This window comes from Antrostomus carolinensis, unplaced genomic scaffold (assembly GCF_000700745.2).
Source record: "Antrostomus carolinensis isolate BGI_N321 unplaced genomic scaffold, ASM70074v2 scaffold7241, whole genome shotgun sequence".
Taxonomy (NCBI): domain Eukaryota; kingdom Metazoa; phylum Chordata; class Aves; order Caprimulgiformes; family Caprimulgidae; genus Antrostomus; species Antrostomus carolinensis.
The window spans coordinates 196-19804 of record NW_010294739.1 but is presented as its reverse complement, the minus strand read 5'-3'; the positions used below and the strand labels follow the sequence as shown (position 1 = coordinate 19804).

The following is a 19609-nucleotide window of genomic DNA, read 5'->3' as shown; positions in this document are numbered from 1 at the left end:
CCTACACATCTGTCCTATATCCATGGGCTGAATTACTCCCAGAAGCAAGTCAGAGTTTTTCAAGGGACCCTTCAACAGTCAATGTTACTACACTAGCAAGGATGGCCAGAATGCAGGGAATTCCTTCCCTCCACAAGGACTAGGAATGGAACAGAAAAGGTTGTATGCAACTAGTAAAAAGTGGGGTAAAGAGTATTTTTTACACCACAAAAAGATTTGCTCAGTTGCTCAGGCACAATAACTTTAAGGTTTCTTTGTGATACCATGGTTCTGGACCAGAGTTCCTACACTTTGAGCTGAATTTAGCCAGCACCAAAGTTCAACTTTTTAAGTAAGTATTTATATACTTCAGATGGGACAACTGACTAGCTGAATTACTTAACTGTAGACCCTCAAACACCCTGAACTGCTCCAGAAGTTCCCTGTGGTCACCTGCTCCCACAGCTCTTACTGGGGAAGAGCTCAGAGTTTTACATCATCCTATTCAGGCAAAATAGCTTTTGACCTCAACAAAAATTTAAAAAAATCTTTGCATCAAAAAAATTAGCAAAATTAGATTTGATGCAATATGCCTCTCCATAAGAATTTAAGAAAAGAATACATGAAGAAAACATAATACAATCATGTTTTTCTTTTCTTCCTCTGTTGTTACAACTGAGCTTGAATGTCAGTCATATCCTCAAGCATGTTCTTCATATCTTCGTTCTTTCTAAATGCTAAAAAATTGCTCAACCCCCTGGCTAATCCCACACTTAGAAAGAACTGATTTTCAACTGCAATGTCCTCAATTGTAGAGTTTCTGAATCCACTGAGTGTAAAAGTTCCTGCATTAATGCATTAATAACTTATTTCCAGTAACTCTGCAGTTCTTGAAAGACACCATTCTTCAAGCTCACTTTCACACAAAAAAAATTCTGTTGAAATAATGCATTCAGTGCCACTGCTCTGTGATCATTCATTAAATAGAAAATGGCTTTGAACTATTTATTGAAGTTATAAAAATTAGTGATAGACTTCCCAGCATTTAAAAAAAATAATAATCATGGAGCAGCTACTCCATCCTGGCAGGCTGATTTTCTTCTTCAGCAACTCTTATTAATGAGTTCCTTTTCTGTCCACAGTTCACTTGAAAGGCAAACAACTTTCTGTCTCTCACTGAAGCCTGGAAAACATCACATTTAATATAGTCTTTAGCACTTGGATAGAATTGTCCACATCCAAAATACTGTCGAAACACCATCCCATCAACCCTGACAATAACCTTGGGAAGTAAACACTATCCAGATACAGGTATTATACAACTAGGTAGACTGAGGTAAGCTGGTCAGAGCCACAATAATAAAACCATGACACAAAATTCCTTGATCAGTCCAAATCTCAAGTTTCTTATCTCTCTTGTACACCTTGGGATTCCTCTCCTATTTAAAGTGAGACACTGTCCAAAATACTGTCATCTACACTTTGCCATCACAAAATCCTGCCAGGAGTCCGCATTAGACAACTATCTTCATAGCCCAGCATGTGGGTTTGTAAAATGCATCCAACATCAAGCCAGGCAGGGCAAGAACACGAAGTTTAGTATGGATTTCTTCTGTATTTCCCAAGGTCTAGAGCAACCAACCCCACTCTTCTTGTGTCTGTTATGTGGGATTTTTCAGAATTGCCTTTCTTTTCTTCTCTAGACATGTTCCCTAGCATTTCAGCAGAAGCATTCATAACTATGCATAATACAGCAATACGGAAAATCAAAAGGCAACTTTAAAGCAGTCCATCCTGAAAACTGTTTGGCAGGCATTTCTATACCAGAATGGCTTACCCACATGTTCTATCCCTCCTGCCTATGGAAAGTATTCATTCTCTTCTGAACATATAAGTATTCTTCAGTGATTCAGTCCTCAAATCAGTTTCCATGTATTTTTTGTGCAGCAGGTAATGAACAATTTTCTGTTCGGTTAATTTGTTTCCACAATTGCCATTTTCTTGCTTAAAAAATGCCAAAATCGCATTACCCACATGAAGATGTTGTTACCATACTATAAAACTTTACAAAGCCAATATTAGGAAAAATATTTGCTTTTTATGAATCAAGTAACACAACTTGGCATAGGCTTGCAGTTATATTAGAAAGAGTAAGAATTTACCCATCTCGTCTAGACTGTACTTTTGCCAAGAAAGGTTGGACCAGAAGATCCTTGAGGTCCCTTCCAGCCTAGTATTCTATGCTTCTATGAATCTGCCTACATCACAACCTCTACACAACTGATACCTTAAGGAACTAATCTGATTACAAGTCCATATGGGATATTATCAACCAGATTGAATGTATTTTTAGATATATCTTTAAGTAATAAGTGTATTGGGCACCTTGAATTAACAAAACTAATTCTACTCATGAGTATTTTCATGGGTTATGGACAAATTTAAGCACAGTTTGTATAATTTTGTTGGAACACATTTTAACCTTCTAATTTGCATACTTCCAGTTTTAAGTGGCTCTGTCAAAAAGATTTGGTGGGAAAGGCACACCCCTACTGAGCATCTTTTTTCAGTCCCCTCATCTACTCACAGTGAGCTGCTGTCAACCCTCCAGACACCTCATCCAAATGATTGCTATTCTACTGACACTCGCCAATTCCTTCTGAGCCATGCAATTACTTTGATATTAGTGACTGTTAATCAAAACAATATTTTCCGTATAGCCTTCTTTAATCCTTGATCTTAAAAATACAATCTTGGCAGACATTACAAACATTTTGTAGAAATACAAGTCATGGAACTAAGGTTTTTTTTAAAGTAGTTTTGTTTATGATGTTGCAGAAGGAGATGAACCACATGGGAATCAAACCTAGGAATCTTAATCCAGGGCTGCCACTGGAGTTATTTGCTCCTCTCCGAGATGAGCTCCACATAATCCATACTTCCTAATCTCTTTTTTTGGTTCCTTCCCCTGCAGGTACATTCTACTTTTAGAAAATTAAGATAGAAATTGTCTGCTACACTTCATAAGATTCTGTAGAATTTTTCCAGAAAGAAATAGATTTCTATATAGAAAAAAAGAAGACAGAAAGGCAAAAAAAAAAAAGCTTCAATTTTCCCATTTTGGCCATGTTCCAAGCAATTTAATGAGTCTCTTTACAATTGGATCAAAAACAAAATCCCCACAAAAGCTACGTTCCAAAGGGAGTAATTTTTTCAGCTTTTATTGTCAGACTCCTCCTTTTCCAAAACATTTCTTTCTCTCTCTTCTGAAAACCTATTGCTCCCAACAGAGGAAGAAGTAGCCATCAGTTGTAGCAATAATAAAAGCTGTTATCCAGCTTGATGGTATTTAAGGGAGGAAGTAGATTTTCCCATTGGTTCAATTCTGATTAATATAAAAGGTCAATACCACAGTTTATCAATCTCTTTACTGGCTCTCTGACAGAAAAGCAATCCAGCAACATTTCTATATGATATTAAAGAATTAATTCTGCTGAGCTACACTGTCTACATTCCCTCATGTAGGAAAGATGCTCTCTTCTCTTGGCATTAATATAATTTCACTTACCAGTGCTTCTGTGATAGTCCTTTTTTTTTCCTTTACGGACCATAGGCTATCTGTTCCATCCAGTGTCTGATCCCAAGAAGTGCTGAGAGCTTTTTTCTTATTATTCTGAATTTAGATTAGAATCTTTAGTTTTAGCACAAACACTGTGGGGATTATTCCGTGATAGGTGGAGAGTATCTTCAGTATTATTTTTTGGGTAAGAGGAAAGACAGGCTCCTACAGTACCAAAAACAAGTCAGATCTGCACAGTTCTAGTAGAGTTGCCACGTCTTATATTTTACTGTGATGTCTCAAATCCAAATCACACCTGTTAAGCTACCTCCTCCAAGCAAATCTTTGGAAGAGTTTGGCCACATATATGAGACCTTATCTGCAACTGCAAAATAAAAGGAATCTCTGAGTCTCTTCTGGATTATTTTGGGGTGAAGCCTATTGCCAAGAAGCATTATAATATTGCACAAAATAACAGCAGTAAACTGAGAAGCAAAACAAATCAAACTCTAATCTTGACACTACACCCACCTCTTTTATGACCCTTTCCTCAGCCAGTTTCAACTGGAGAACATACTTTTGCTCCAATCTTTGATTTGCATAGTGCTGTGTGCTTTTGTCAGCACAACCAAGAAAATGACTGCAATGACAGGAAATGACTGCATTTCGTTGTCAAGGACAGCAACGATCATGGATTTCTTCTATTTCAGAAAGATGTTGTGGGGAAATTGATGTTTTTAAAGATGCTTTTGAATCTGTGAAAAGCCCCCAAAATAACACTACTTTATTGTAAAAATTTCAGAGCCTTTTACAGTAACTGTAAAATGCCAGATTGCCAAATCATTGTCCAGTGCAGTCACTTCATTTAGTGGTGATACATGTTATGGAAGATGCTCCTCACTGCAGGTTAATGTATCACAGTCAGGACTTGAAAAATAATTAGAATTAAATCTTAAAAGAAGTGAGCACAAATGCAAGTTTTCTAATTTATGCCAAAAGCCAATATTACTCAGAACGCATGGTGGTCAAAGCATACAATAGCCTCACAAACACATTGTCACTCAGGTCAATCATACCAAACACTGACTTCCTGTTGCACCTCTGAGGTGCAAACTGTCCCTGGCATAGTTCTGCCAGTGTGTGTTGCTTCACTGCCCAGAGCTCTGAGATTAGAACAGAAATACAAGTAGAAATAATGCTGTAGAAGATGACAAATGCATCCTTCTCAACTGAGAATTTAGTCTATAGGTTTTGAAGGTGGGAGGAAGCATAAAATGTTAGAGCATCACACACAAATGTTAAAAAAAATATATATTTTAAAAGAGAGGTAAAAGTGTGTAATTACCAATAGCCCTGTTCCTATATTTTCAGAGAAAGTAGGGAAATAAACACACTACCAGATAAACACATGAGATCATAAGGTGTACAGTCTCATGGTAATGGCTCCAACAGAAAAAAAAATGCTACATTAAAGTCATATATAACAATATATTACAATTTATTTAGTACCTAATTTAATACTACATTAGAAAAGTACCTGATTAAAAGCCAAAAAAATTCAAGCTTTCTCAGTTACATGGATGTGGCAATGTAGTCTGTAACCACTCAATGATCTCAAAGGTCTTCTCCAACCAAATGATTCTATGATTCTATTCAGTATTTCTTGAGTCTCACTGCACAAGTGTACAACCTATAGGCCTTCTCTTTCACCACTTTCAAAAGCAGTGTCTACAATCACAGAATCACAGAAGCGTAGGGGTTGGAAGGGACCTCAGGAGATCATCTAGTCCAACCCCCCTGCCAAAGCAGGTTCCCTACAACAGCAGGCAGGTCTTAAACATCTCTAGAGATGGAGACTCCACAACCTCTCTGGGCAGTTTATTCCAGTGCTCCAACACCCTTACAATAAAGAATCTTTTCCTTAGGTTTGTCTGGAACTTCCAGTGTTCCAGTTTGTGCCCACTGCCCCTTGTCCTGTCACCGGGGTCTACTGAAAAGAGCCCGGCCCCATCCATTTGGCCCCCACATTTCAGATATTTACAGACATTGATAAGATCCCCTCTCAGTCTTCTCCAGGCTGAAGAGTCCCAGCTCTCTCAGCCTCTCCTCATATAGGAGATGATCCAGGCCCCTCATCATCTTTGTGGCCTCCTCTGGACTTACTCTAGAAGATCCCTGTCCCTCTTGAACTGAGGAGCCCAGAACTGGACGCAGTACTCCAGATGTGGCCTCACCAGGGCAGAGCAGAGGGGGAGGAGAATCTCCCTCGACCTGCTGGCCACGCTCTTTTTAATGCACCCCAGGATACTGATGGCCTTCCTGGCCACAAGGACACACTGGTGGCTCATGGCCAGACTGCTGTCCGCCAGCACACCCTGGTCTTTTTCCTCAGAGCTCCTCTCCAGCAGGTCGGCCCCTAATCTGTACAATGAAAGGAGACACACCAGCTAAATCCAGGGTTAAGGGGTTTCTACAAAATTTGGAAGACCAAGGCTATATCCCCAACCCAGTTACAGGTTGTTTGTGACCTTGATTAAATCAGTCCAGTCCAGACCACAAAACAGACTCCTTCTCTGCCTGAGGACACATCAGCCTTGCTTCTCTCTAGGCTTAATCTCTCCCTGGTTGACAATGCACAATGGAAACACAGATATTCATAGTAGCTCTAGATCTACCTAGAGACTCTGCACTCACAAAAGGTTGCATGTGATTAACAAGTCCTGCAGGAACATGGTGCTGCATGATTAAATACACTGAGTCAAGTGCCTGCTCAAGGATGAGTACAGACAAGTATGTAACTTCCCTTAAAGCTGTAATGCAAAATAAAACAGTTTCTACAGAACAGACTAAAAGAGGTAAACTTCCTATCAGCTAATCAAAGCAGCTCCCCACTTAAATGGAGATCCACATGCCCCCAAGGCAAGTACCAAATCTCCCTATATTGAGTAGGGAAGGGTTCTCGGCCACTCAGCACTGTGGATCCTGCTACCTGACCAAACTCCTAAACCCTTTTGTGCATCATGACCACAGCATTCCCATATTTCTCCTTACTACAGGTATGCTGGGAGATTCCCTATCTGAGGCACAGAGTTACTGTGGTAGCAGGAACTATATAAATACCTCATAGAGGATTTGGGTAGATCAGCTCCTAATTTGGGACCATTGTCTCCAAGGAGGTTTTGGTATTTTTAAATGATCAACTAAAGTAGGTGGCTGAATACCAATATAGGATTGATGACAACAGCCACACACAAACTGACACTTTCATTTCTCCTCTATCATGGCAAATTAACTACCCAAGCAGTAATCAAGCCTATATTTCTACATACATAAAACTCCCACTGACATAAATCTGAGTTTAGGGTGAGCTAGGCATATATAAAAGTCATTTCTACTAATTGGCACATTTTGAGCTGTCAACACTGATTTGGGTATAACAGTAACTAGTGTGAAGAGACAGCCATAATCATTCCATATTAATTCAACTCAAAGATGAAGATCAGGGGACAAAAAGCAAAGCAAAACTAAAAATCAGTACTTGTCGGATGGAAAAGGACAAAACCAGTTGGAAAATAATTTTATTTGTCAGACTTCTAAGAAAATTTACAAACAATGGTAGTGTAAAAAAAAAAAAAGACACCCTATAAAAAGGTTGACATCATTTCTCAAACTATAGGATCAAATGAAGTTACAGATCAACAAGCGTACAGTGAAATTCTATTTGTCAAATTAGTATTAGCTATATAGCTGAAAATGTAATAAGTCTAATAATAAATCTCTACATCTTACTCAGAAATCCCATAACAGTCCAACATTCTGAGCTTAAAAATAAACTTACAATACACAAAGAATTCATCTCTGCAATCACCTATAGCACTAAAATCACCTAGGCAAAAATTACATAGCAAAGGCACACCTTGTGAAGTTTCTAAAGAAGGACATCTTGAGCACACTACAAAAACGAAGAACAGAAAGTAAAACACCCTGCATGCTTGCTGATTAATCCCCGACATCTAACAGTAAATACAATATAGAAATAATAGAAGCAATATTTAGTGACTTTCTTCATGCTGGTTCTATTCTTCATCCAGAGTAAAACAAAGTTTTTCTTGCCCTATTTTCTGTTTGAACCTTGGCACTTTCCCAGGGTATGTTCTCCCTATGTTCATCATCATCCTTGTCATTAGTGGAGCAGGTGGTTCTTAACCAAGTCAATCCCAATCACGAACACCACCATGCCTTCCACATATGCACATCTTCATCCTGTGACCTGTCTCCAACCCTTCTCATGCTGAACTCTAACACACACAGGCAACATGCCCAAATCTAACCTCAATTTGCCAAACTTCACATACAGGGCACAAAGTAAGCAAATGTTTAAATCCTTTATTACTGTTGGAAACTTTGCTCTATTTGGGTCACTCACTTTAAATAACAGGCATTTAGAAACCATTAACACAATTTAATTAACAGCTTAACTTGAAATTGCAAAGGAACTCCAAACACTGGTACACTAAAGCCTTTTGAACATGAATTTGAATTAACGTGAAAATCTGGTGTCTTCATTAATCCATAAATCAACTCCTCCTGGTCCTAACTGCATCTTAAACATATTCTGTTCAGAGCACAAGGAATAAGAATTATTTTTTAGTTACAGTGTATTAATTTGTGCTTTCAGTGTATTCATCATGAGAAAAGCCAAAATACGGTCTCCATTAAATACTGCTGAAATAACTCATCTTCATGGCTCAGGACAATGTACCAAAAGGTTATTTTTTTCTTTCAAAAGTAAAAAAAAAAACAAAACTCATTAATTATTACATTTAATGAGACTTCTTTACCAAATGCTTACAAATAAGTAGCAAATAAAAGATGTGCTTATCTCATGCTATAACAGGAGTTAGTAAGAGTGATGCACCAGTGTTTCTCTCACTAAATTTGTTTAAATATTGTCAGTTCCTGAAATTCTTGCCAACTGATATTATTAGGACAACTATAAACACCATGAAACCTTAAAGTACTTTGCAATAAAAGATGTGGGTGTGTATGTTGTTGGGGTCAACAGGTAGTTAGAGGAGTGACATAATTTAGCCTTCAATGGCTTTAAAGATATACAATGGAATACTCACTTTCAGCTTTCTGCCTGCCACAGATGTCCTGGGTAAACTTTGATAAATTTATGTCTAAACTGACAATTCAGATCATCCCAGAAAGATTTAGACCTTTGAGGTAACTGTATCTTAACTAACTCTTTCCTTGCTGCCCATAACAAAGTCATCTTGGAGGTTTCTGACCCCAGAGCAAAGTCCTTCTAGGAAAAAGTCTTGTTCATTCTTCCCAACTTCTCTCTAACTGCAGGCAGCAGACTCAGGAAGCAGATACGCTGCTTTGCACCCAGCTGCCTGCACTGCAGAAAGAACAGAATTGGGAGGCTGAATCTCAGGCCTTTGCATCCAGCCAAGCTTTCAGAACTAGGTTAGAGAGCTAGCGTGGGCCTTCGGTGTCAAAGGCTGGCAAGGATGGTCTTAGAAGAACCATGACTGTAATGATCAGTGTAGACACAACCAGTGCCTCCCTACCTCCCAGATGCTGCAAGTACATGACAAAGGCCCAAGGTGCTGTTACAGGGACTATACAAGCGACTCAGGCAGACAGCATTTTCTTGTTTTTAGACATGTGAAGGAAGTAAATTATGCAAATACATTAAATACTTCATAAGAAGAAAATAATCCCTCAAATTTATAATATTCTATTTTTTCTTTCATGACTTACTATAAATTTAAGCCCTTTTCATAGCAGTGATTTATATAATCCCACATGCTCAATTAAAATGTACACACTTCAGTGGCAATACTTAATTCCTCAAACAAAAATCTCTCTTGCTGAATCCCTACTTCACACATTACTTAATTTGAGCACTCCTCCTCACTTTCCCAGACTTTCAACAGCTCACTGACAAAAACAGCTTTACCTTCTAGTTTAGCAAACACATTCACCAAAAAGGTCTTCTCCAGAATAGGTAAAAATGGAAATATTTTCTCCATGCAACGCACAATTAATGTATAAGGCTTACTGCCATAAAAAGCCAAGAATTTAGCATTGTTCAAAAAGAACTCAGGGGAGTATCAGTCATAGTTACAGATGCTGGCAAATGTGTTTAGAAAGGTATATGAATCTCCATGCTTCAGGTTTTAAGTCTTTATGTGAGTGATGATCAAAAATATATTTTCCTGCAAATACACTGTCCTGGTAGTACACCACTAGTAAGTTTTTGTACACCTCCTCTAAAATATCTGTCACTGGCCAGTTTTAAATATAATCCTAGATAGTTGATCTGCTATGGATTGCCATGCTAACTTGACTATCTTCTCTTTTGCCAGTGAGAAGCTTCATTAATCTGGTTTCTTATGCAAGACATGCTCAAACTACAATGATAAAGAAAATACAAACATCAATAAAATAAAAAAATATGTATGGTGGTCACCTGAAGAGCAGCACATAGTATTCGGCCTCACTTCTCTCTTCTTTTGAAATGCCAGCAGTAAAACAGATCTGTGTCCTTCACGCTAAAGTATACGACAAATTCAGCCCTTTCATGTGCCTGTAAAACTTCTGGGTCTATAAGGCCCTCACATACACCCAAAACCAAAACTGGCCAATTTTAAAGTACTGATCGATACCCTCTATTGTTCAATGTTTTCTTGATCAGGTACAGATTTTGCAGGAACTGTGCTAAGCCTCTCAACTTGAGCATAAACAACATAAAAGTTGTTACCAATTCAAATGATAAAGGAAAAAATAGTAGTTATGACTTGCAACTTAAGTAATTTTAAATTAATCATGCTATATTAAGTAACGCTCGTTAGCATCTGCTCAGAATTAGGTATTTACCTTTAGTCCACCACAGATTGGACAAGCTGAAAAAAGAGCTCTTGTCATCCCAAGGTGGGGGCTACATGTGTCACAGGGGCCAGCTGAGGCCCCACTAGGTGGTGACAACTCACTACTTTTGGAGTCTGACACCTGTCCTTGTGGTTTTGTGTCTGACCACCTCGCAACAACATCCACATATGTCTCATCACTTGAGTCCTTGCTGCTTTCTGCGAGTAAGGATGAAGGTCTCCCTCTGTCCTGGCTGTGCTCGGGTACCCTGCGTGCTTCCAAGTGTGGCAGTAGCAGTTTTGGGTCACTAGCACCTTGAGGTGACAGGGCCTGGTCCTTGGGTAGCATGGAATCTGCACTCTTCGGTTGCACATCTTTAGAAGCTGCCTGTAAAAAACTCCTGGGTTTATCATAAATATGTCTGAGAGAGCTGGGAACCTGATACTCTGGTCCCGCACCTCTCTGAGGCTCGCTGTGAGGACAAGTACATAAATTCTGATCCGAAGGAAAGTTCAATGGCAAGCTTAGCAGTGATCCAAACTCATCACCGTGGCAAATGTCCAAGCTCCCAGCATAGGAAGAAAAGCTTCCAGAGTAAGAAGAGTGACTACCAGTAGCTATTCCACTGTCAGAAGAACTCTGACGACCTATTTCCTGTAGCTGTCTGGACCGGAGGGGCTTTGGAGGTGGTTTTGTGGTGCCACGTGCCCCTTCTGGAAGGGTCTTTTCTTCCCCAAGATGAATGCCCTTGGCAGATGCCAGTCCATGACTCTCTTGAGAAGTGCTGGCTGAAGATTGTTCAGGCCAAATTGTTAATCTGCTCCCAACACTAACATCCGAGTGGCTGGTATCTGAAGATGAGCTTGAAAGACTTCTGTCATCTCCTGGAAAAGAAAACACATTAATCTATGTTTAAAACACAATCAACAGACTGAAGCGTGGCAAGTACGTACAGACAGAGAGGACCCTGAGATTCTCTCTGTTTTTTTGTAAGGGGAACTTCTGTCTGAAAGCCAGAATTCCTGCAACAATTCCTATACCCACAAGAAAAATAAAATGCAAATAGTATGTTACCTTGCCATAGCTCCACCACGTTATGGAACGTAATGCATCCAGGGCTAAATTTTTAGAGTTTGTGTACCAAATTCTCCCCTTTTCAAGCATATTTTACTTCTGTACAGTTAGTTGGTTTTATCTTAGATATTCCTATCTTATATCACTGGGAATAGTCAAAGTCCCATGCTCAGAATAGCTGAGGAAGTTCTGAAGAAAAGCTTGTCGCTGTAATCCAAAGCCATGCGAGACATTTCCATGTTTCTATTTGATCTGAATCAACCAAATTATTATCTTATTTGTACATTTTTCTCTATTTAAATCTTATTTGAATAACATCAAAGTGAATGTTAAAGAGACCACAAAAATAAAATCAAAAACTTGACTGTCCTGTTCTCTCCTCTGTGCTATCCAAACTGTAGTTCTCCATAATATCCATACCAAAATACAACCATACATCACTGTAACAAACAAAAACGTAGAACATAAGTATTACAGAAATGTTTACATATCCATATACAAAAAGATCTTTCATGATTCATTTATGCACATAATGCAAGATTTTTTTTTTCCACTCATACTTGCAAGAAGGACAATTTTACAGGTAACTACTGCTGTGCAAGAGAGGATGGAAGAAAATAATTAAATATTGGCATGAAAGGACATAAGGACAAAACAGAAACATCACAAACCTACACAAACAAAAAAAAAAACAAACACTTTCTTGTAGCAGTACACACAGTCCACAATGTTATTTCCTTCCTTCGTAGTAAAACCAATGTGAAAACAAAGGCTAACAGCAGGATCATTTTTTAGGTAATAATTTTAATTACTTTTATTAATTTTAAACCTTGAGCAGTAAACTGCCAGATGGGGTAGAAAGAGGAAGGGTACATTGCAAATTGTGACCTGAGCTTCTGCTGTTACTAGACTATTTTTATTCTCAGGTGTTGAGGGAAAAGTTTAGAACTATTTTCTTACTCTTCATGGAGCAATTTTTGATATACACTATCACGAAACAGCAATGTTTATCCTGTGAAATCTAATCCTTTCTTTTCCCCCAATGTCCATTGCATGACATTGGCTTGTGATCCCTGCTAAAGTGTAACTCCTGAGATTAAATTATACAGCTGTCTAGGTGGAAGGCATGAATTACAAAAATGTTACTGCAGTTTTTAGCAACATGCCCAGAAGAAATATGCTTGTTAAATGAAAGTTATTCTGCTTACAAAAATATATATTTTTATTGAAAAAATATGATTGTTGAATTTATTTGAAATCAATTCTCTTAGAGAAATATTTTAGGCACTTTAAAACTCTGGAAGGGAAGTCCTCTTATAGTCTTGAAGAAAATACTCTAACTATGTAGAGCTACATGTTCTCCAAGGCAGTGGCAGAACCTAAATCTCCGAATTCGGGCAAACGCCCTCCCACCAAAGCAACAGGCACAGTCTTGTTGTCATAATATTTCCTATAAACACAAATATTTAATTTTCCTATGCAAAATTCAAATAACAGAATATGAAAATCTTACTCCAGGATTATTTATTCTCTGAGGATTACAACATTCTTAGGAGAATCAGGTCATAAATGCAAGTAATGTCAAGCAGACAATATATACAAAGTTGGACCACATGTTTTCTAACCAGAGTGACTGGATAAAAAAAACAAAACAAAGGCATGCTTCTCTATCAAGTCTCATTTGTTTTCCATCAATCTAGTCAAGTCTAGTAGCCATATGCTAAGAAAAAACACATGAAGTCTCAGTGGAATTTAGTCACAAACCACACTACTCAACAGTGTCACGACTAAAGTAGCCATGGACATGTATAGAAACACATAATTAAGCTTCTGAGGACCTTCACAGGGTCATTTTTAGGCTTGCAGGCTTTTGAGTCACAAGCAAAAAGGAGATGTTTTGAAGATCTAACTTCTGTATTAAACAATTCAAATGGCAGTTCAGGGCATAGGCCCTTTTACAAATCCAGTGCTAGACACCAATTCTACTTTGACACATAAACAATTCCAGAAGGAACATGCACAGACACCACCATGAAGAACAAGAATAATGACACTTAGAACCAAGAATCCTAGGTTTTACTACAAAACTTTGCTATAAGTCCAATATGTGAACTACACAGTTCATCTCACAGGCTGGAGTGAGTCAAATACTTAAGCAGACAGCAAACTTGATGTAGACCATTCTTTTGAAGTTGTACATACATAAATTCAGTAGGATTCAGCATACTAAAGGATTTCCCTGTGTTAATAGTGTTTGATCCAAAACTCACTCTGCTCAGCTGAAAAATTCCAGACCCCATCAATGGACTTCAGACAACTCCATTAAAGAACCTGCCCACAAGCAACAGCAGCCAATTCAAATACCTTGACCATTTCTCTGTTACTTTTCTTTTAATCTCAGCATCTTGTAATTATATATGTACGCACATTTCTAAAGTTTAGGAAGGAAGGAACACCATTTATTTTTATTTAATTAAAGATATTTCTTACCTCCACTTCCCTGGCGACTTGTATGGGACAGTAAGCTCAAACGCTTTTCTAATTGCAAAGCTTCATGAGCCAATCTTTCTTCCGAATAGGCTGGACTTGTACTTGGATCTTTAAAAAGGAATAGAAAATAAATTTTAAAAGCAGAATAAATATGGAAAATATATAAAAAATACAGGGGGGGTGGGGAGGGGCGGGGAAGAATATGGTCTTATGTTAGATACTCTGTTCTTATGTTTGCTCTTCTACTGCAGGAGAGGAAACAAGCTAATTGGAAAATGTATGGGACAATCTGCCTTCAAGCACATCCTGGAGAAATGCTACATAATAAGTTATAATTTTAAGTGTCAAAAACTTTTAGAGATTATACCCAATATCTGTAAGAGTTACCACCAGGGACAGACCCCTGAAAAGCACAGCACCAGAGGCAATACCTATAGAGAAAATTAGCATCCATCAGGTCTGGAGGAATTGAAAAATATGTGATCTGTAAAATGTGTCCCAACTTCACTGAACTCATGGGGAACTTTATCAGCAAAAAAGATCAAAATTTTCATCCTACAAATTCACAAATCTATACCATAGAGTCACAGTCATTAAACTATCTGATACCTTTCAATCCAGATCACCTATTTACAAAGACATCTCTTTCATGGTTTATGTTCAGAAGGTCATTAGGGTCAGAAGTCAGAGATTAAACAAGCAGCCTGGTGGCTCTACATGTTTAATAGAAGTTAGAATGGTAAAACAACTACTAACATGTATACTGTAGGGGATTTTCCCCATACATTTTAATGATTTTGCCATTCCAGCTGAAATTACTTGGAAGAATGCTCTTTCCATTCCAATAGCAACAGAAAGACCAAAAGAATATATTATACAGAATGTGGAAGAACTTTCATTAGAAAAATAGGACAGTTTACTCTAAGCCATTTAGTTTCCAACCAGGCACAACAATAAAACCAGATGTCAGAAGTAATCATAATCATTATTCCAAGAGAAATCTGACAGATGTCTTCAAACAGCACTGACCAGCAGTTACAAAAGGTATGGTCTGCTAACATGTTCATCATCAAAAGTTTCAGTAGCTCCTTCTAATTATATAGGGAAAGGAATTAATGACAGATAAAACAGATTAGCTTCCTCACAACTGCTGCTCTTGTATATCCAATCAACTGGGTAGTAGTAGCACACCACAAAAACATAATCATTGAACCATTTAATAAGAGGGGAAAAAAGGATGAAATGTGCTACACATTGTTGTGGTTGAGTTAGTAAGATAAAAAACAGTTGAAATGATGAAGGAAAAGTTTCATTTTCATCCCAGGTATTTCAGTTTTAAAAGACTTGTGTTCAGTCTTGTCAGCACAATAGTCAAAGCAAGCTTACAATCAGAGGAAGGAGCATTTCTGGGTGAGCTGAAGAAACAAGAAACTACCTGAGAAACAAGCTGCCACATCTCTCCTCCCTAATTGCATTTACTTTCTGACCTTCCCTGGATAGATCTGAGTGCATCTCGGGAGCAGAAGTGACAATGCTGAACTTTCTCTCCCAAGTAGAGGGTGTTTCCATCTTTAGCAGCCTGCAGTCTGGATGAGATTAGCAGAACAAGCCAGACACACACACAGTCCTTGTGTAACAGACTATGTAGGAAATCAAAGATGTTCTAACAGGAACAAGGCAACAGTGTCTGTGATCTCTGTGTCTCCCAGCTCAAACAGTGCTTGATGTCAGTGTCTGACACCTTCCAAACTTATCTTTAAGAACAGAAAAAAGGATTTGATATGGATGATTTTGTTAGGTCTCCATCCCTATTCCCCCTGCAATACAACTCATATTAAGCATTGACTAGTTCAAACCTGTGTAACTGCTTACTCAAACGAAACCCTCAATGCTTCCATATGGACCTCTGCCAAAGGAAACTACAAGATTTGGCCACCAGCACCTACAGTGCAACCCAGACAGGTCTATGCAAGGATCTACTCAGTGGCATACAGTGTTACAGGCTGCTGCTTGAATCTATTTTTGAATGTCCTCTGCTCCAGTTACTCTGCCGTATCCAATTAAATGCCCTTATGTCCAAAAAGGTTCAACAAAGATGTTCTACGAGCACTTTGAGTATAAAGTTGGCATAACAGATCAGCAAATTAGTCAAACCAAGATACCAAGATACAATAGACACTAACCCTTCCCACAGCAAAGAACTGTCAGTAGGAAAGATCTTTCCACTTTCCTCAGAACATGATTACTTGATAAATATATTTTCAGGATGTTACTAGGGCACATAAACAACTATTAGTTTTTTAGCAACCGATATCCCTCTTACAGACAGCAAAAGGTATAATTTAAAAAAACCACTGGATAAGCAATTGATCTTGCAATAATTGCCTATAACAAAATACAATATGGGGAGGTAGGAGAGAAGTTGAAGCAAATCAGTAAGTTTGCCTTTCATGTGTTCAATTACTTGTAGAAGCCAAAATCCCTATCAGCTACACAGCTACAGAACACAACAGGTTTCACCCAACAACATGGAATCTCTAGGCATACTGGCTGTCCAACAAGACTGATATTTTTTGAGTATACTTCCTCTTAAGGATTGCCTGTTTATAAAAGGTGTGTATAAAATTGGGTTCATAGTTATGTGATGTGACCTCTCATTGCCCAGTTTTGTGGAAGACTGATTAGAAGAATCCTCTCTCAGCAAGTACTAGGAAATATCTAGAGAAACAACTTTAAAACCTGCCAAACATATATAGACTTAAATTTTTAGGCAGATATTAAAAATAATTGTCCACCAGTCTTACTGAAGTCTTTGTTTTGCATTTAATTCTTCTCTGCTAATAAGCAAGACTTCTAAGGAAAATACATACAATACTATTCTCCAGAAGCAGCAGATTGTCACAGCATTATTTTTGGTTACAGACTACCAAGCCCTAATCAGGAGGTCTTGCTACAAGATCAGACTAAGGACTGAAGTCACTGGCAGCCACCTTTTACAGACCAGTCCTTACTGGATGGCATAACATATGACCCCTGTCTATGAGTGTAGAAATAGGGACTAGAAAATGGTAAAAACAGGGGTGTTTTCAACAGTAAAGTTGAATTTGTTGGCATCATCCTATACCTTGACCATGCACAATACAAAGCCTCTAAATAACTGCATACTAATTTATCATATTACTAACTCAGGAGGCCAGAAGCAGCATGACCGGCACTGAGACAGCTGTCCAAGGAAGTTCAGACAGCTTTTGCCCACACAACATCCTACAGTAGCTCCTACTCTAAGAGCAATTAGTACCTTCATTTCCCAAACTCTAAACAAATGTATCCTATAACAATCTAGGCGGTTAGATTCACTCAGGTTCTTCAATTAAGGAAGTGTTTTATCATTAAAAAACAAACAAACAAACAAAAAAAACCCCAACAAAACGATCCCTTGCTATGAAGAAAAATCTTTTTTTGTGTGAGGCAATCATGGAAATCTTAAATGCTGCTTTAGGGCAGAGAGGAAGGATTACATCAAGTCTGACTGGACTAAAAATGCCTCTGATGGAGATTTTATATTTATATTATGTTGGTGGATATTCATTAAAGCCACATCAGCTGCTCACTGTGGGAGAGTTTTAATACTTTGGTAACATACAAATAAAGTGTCAAAGTAATTCAAAGCTCCAGGGTCATCCTGTAAGCACCTGTCAGGAAAAAAATGTATTGTATCAAGTTAAGTCAGCAGCTACCTAAGATGTGCTTGATTATATGCATCTTTAAAATGCAACATTGGTTAATTACTTCATTAAACAAAGTTAGATAAGTTAGGCTGAACATCTCTCCTTTCTTTCTTTCTTCCTTTGTAACTGTAGGCACATTTGCAAATCAGGCCTGGACCCTCACCTTCATGCTAACATCTCCACACCTTGTAAGATGTCTGGAGGAATGAAAAGATGTCCTAAAATTTTGAGGAGGATCCACTTGGTACAGATACTGCAGAAGGCAGCCACAGAGCTGTCTTGCAATGGCTAAAGATGTATCAAGCTTCAATAAAAAGAAAGAGCATCAGATAGATCCTCAGCAAGCAGCACTGCACACTGGATCTCCAGTCAGTCACAGAGATAGATCCTCAGCAAGCAGCACTGCACACTCTCCAGTCAGTCACAAAGCAGCCTGAAAAAGCTTCCAAAATTAAGAGAGCATCAAAACTATCAACATTACACTTGGGGTCTTTCCAGCCTGCAGGACTAGGCTGTCCCATAGCCTTAGCCAGATTGAGAGAGTACTGATCTGCCCACTGATCAAAGATACTGCTGATCAGCTGTTGGGCCTTTGCTGTGTTCATGTTTGGCATTCAAGAGGCATTCACTAGAATTTTGCTAGTGAAAAGAAGGAATTCAATGCACACCTGATAAACAAACATTTCTCAAATAATATGCATGCAAATTCAGTATAGATTACAAACCATGCAATCAGTGATTCATTACTCTGTCAATACCAAGATTTCTGTCAAGACAAGAATATAAAATTCTGTGGTCTGTTTTCTAAATATCTTCTCAAGAAAAAAAGTTGCAAGTAGCCAATTCCAGAGATTAACTTCCAACTAGTATCTGAGGAAAACAAGCCATCCAAAGACATCCTGTCACTCATTTGAGTCCTTTATTTAAAATGCTACAGTGCCCCAAAACATCTACAGATACCTATACTACCTCTGCATTTCCGCTCAATGCCATATATCTTAAATTTGAGACCTGATCATACAGCCTTTAACAAATCAAAACCTCTAATCTGCTAATGGAGCTACCAATAGGAGTATTTTGCTATAATTCTGCAAAAGTAATGGACTCCCCAAAAAAGTACCACACAGTAGTAAACTGTAAAACATCTTCTTTTACTTTTCCACTTTATTTTCTTTTGAATGCACACATAATAGAATTATTTCTATCATGAGAATATTCACATTCATTTGATATCCATTTCCAAAAAGTCACTAAATTATTAAGATTGGAAGGAATTTCAGGAGTTCTCTAGTCTAATCACTGCTCAAAACAGGTCAGCTATGAGAGATTAGAACAGATTTTGATACCTTGCATTGTCAGTCAAGTTTACGAGTGCCACTGCACAATTTTTTCACTACATCTTTTATAGATGATATAATAAAATACATACAGTAATCATATATTTATGTTATAAGAACACCAAGTTTTTAAGGAAGTAAGGTACATTTTTTAAAACTGCAATTCTAAAAGGATATAAATATTGTACTTGAGCAAATATGCCTTGCATATGCAGTTTACAAACTCCTTTTGGATACTGGGCAGTTTACATTTGTTTAGAGAATCCCTATGAAAAGTAAAAGAAAAAACTGGTAATTTTCAAGTCCTCTTCAAACCATTATCTATCATTTCCTATTAGTATCATGCTAATACTTAAAATATCTCAGCACTCTATTTAACCATATGGTTGAGCTGCTTGTACATGAAGCCACTGGCTTCATTCATTATCCTTTTTCCAAAGACAGACTAAGCAGGTGTTGACTACATAACGCCTCTAGATTATACTTGTTCCATGGGCTTTGGTGTCCAAGAACACTGTCAATGTGACTTTTTTTTCCACTATATTACATTCTTTTCTCTG

At 38.0% G+C, this 19609-nt stretch overlaps 1 protein-coding gene across 1 annotated transcript in view; it reads right to left on the bottom strand.

Moving 5' to 3' along the window:
- Window positions 1-18317, bottom strand: part of LOC104532501 (protein Dok-7) — a 45219-nt gene extending 26902 nt beyond the window's left edge. The window contains exons 1-3 of the mRNA XM_010177731.1: window positions 18194-18317; window positions 13985-14092; window positions 10430-11304 (exon numbers count right to left, since the gene is read on the bottom strand). Coding sequence (XP_010176033.1) covers window positions 10430-11304; window positions 13985-14092; window positions 18194-18317 — 1107 coding nt within the window. The remainder of the gene's footprint in view (window positions 1-10429; window positions 11305-13984; window positions 14093-18193) is intronic.
- Between the last annotated feature and the right edge of the window lie 1292 nt (window positions 18318-19609).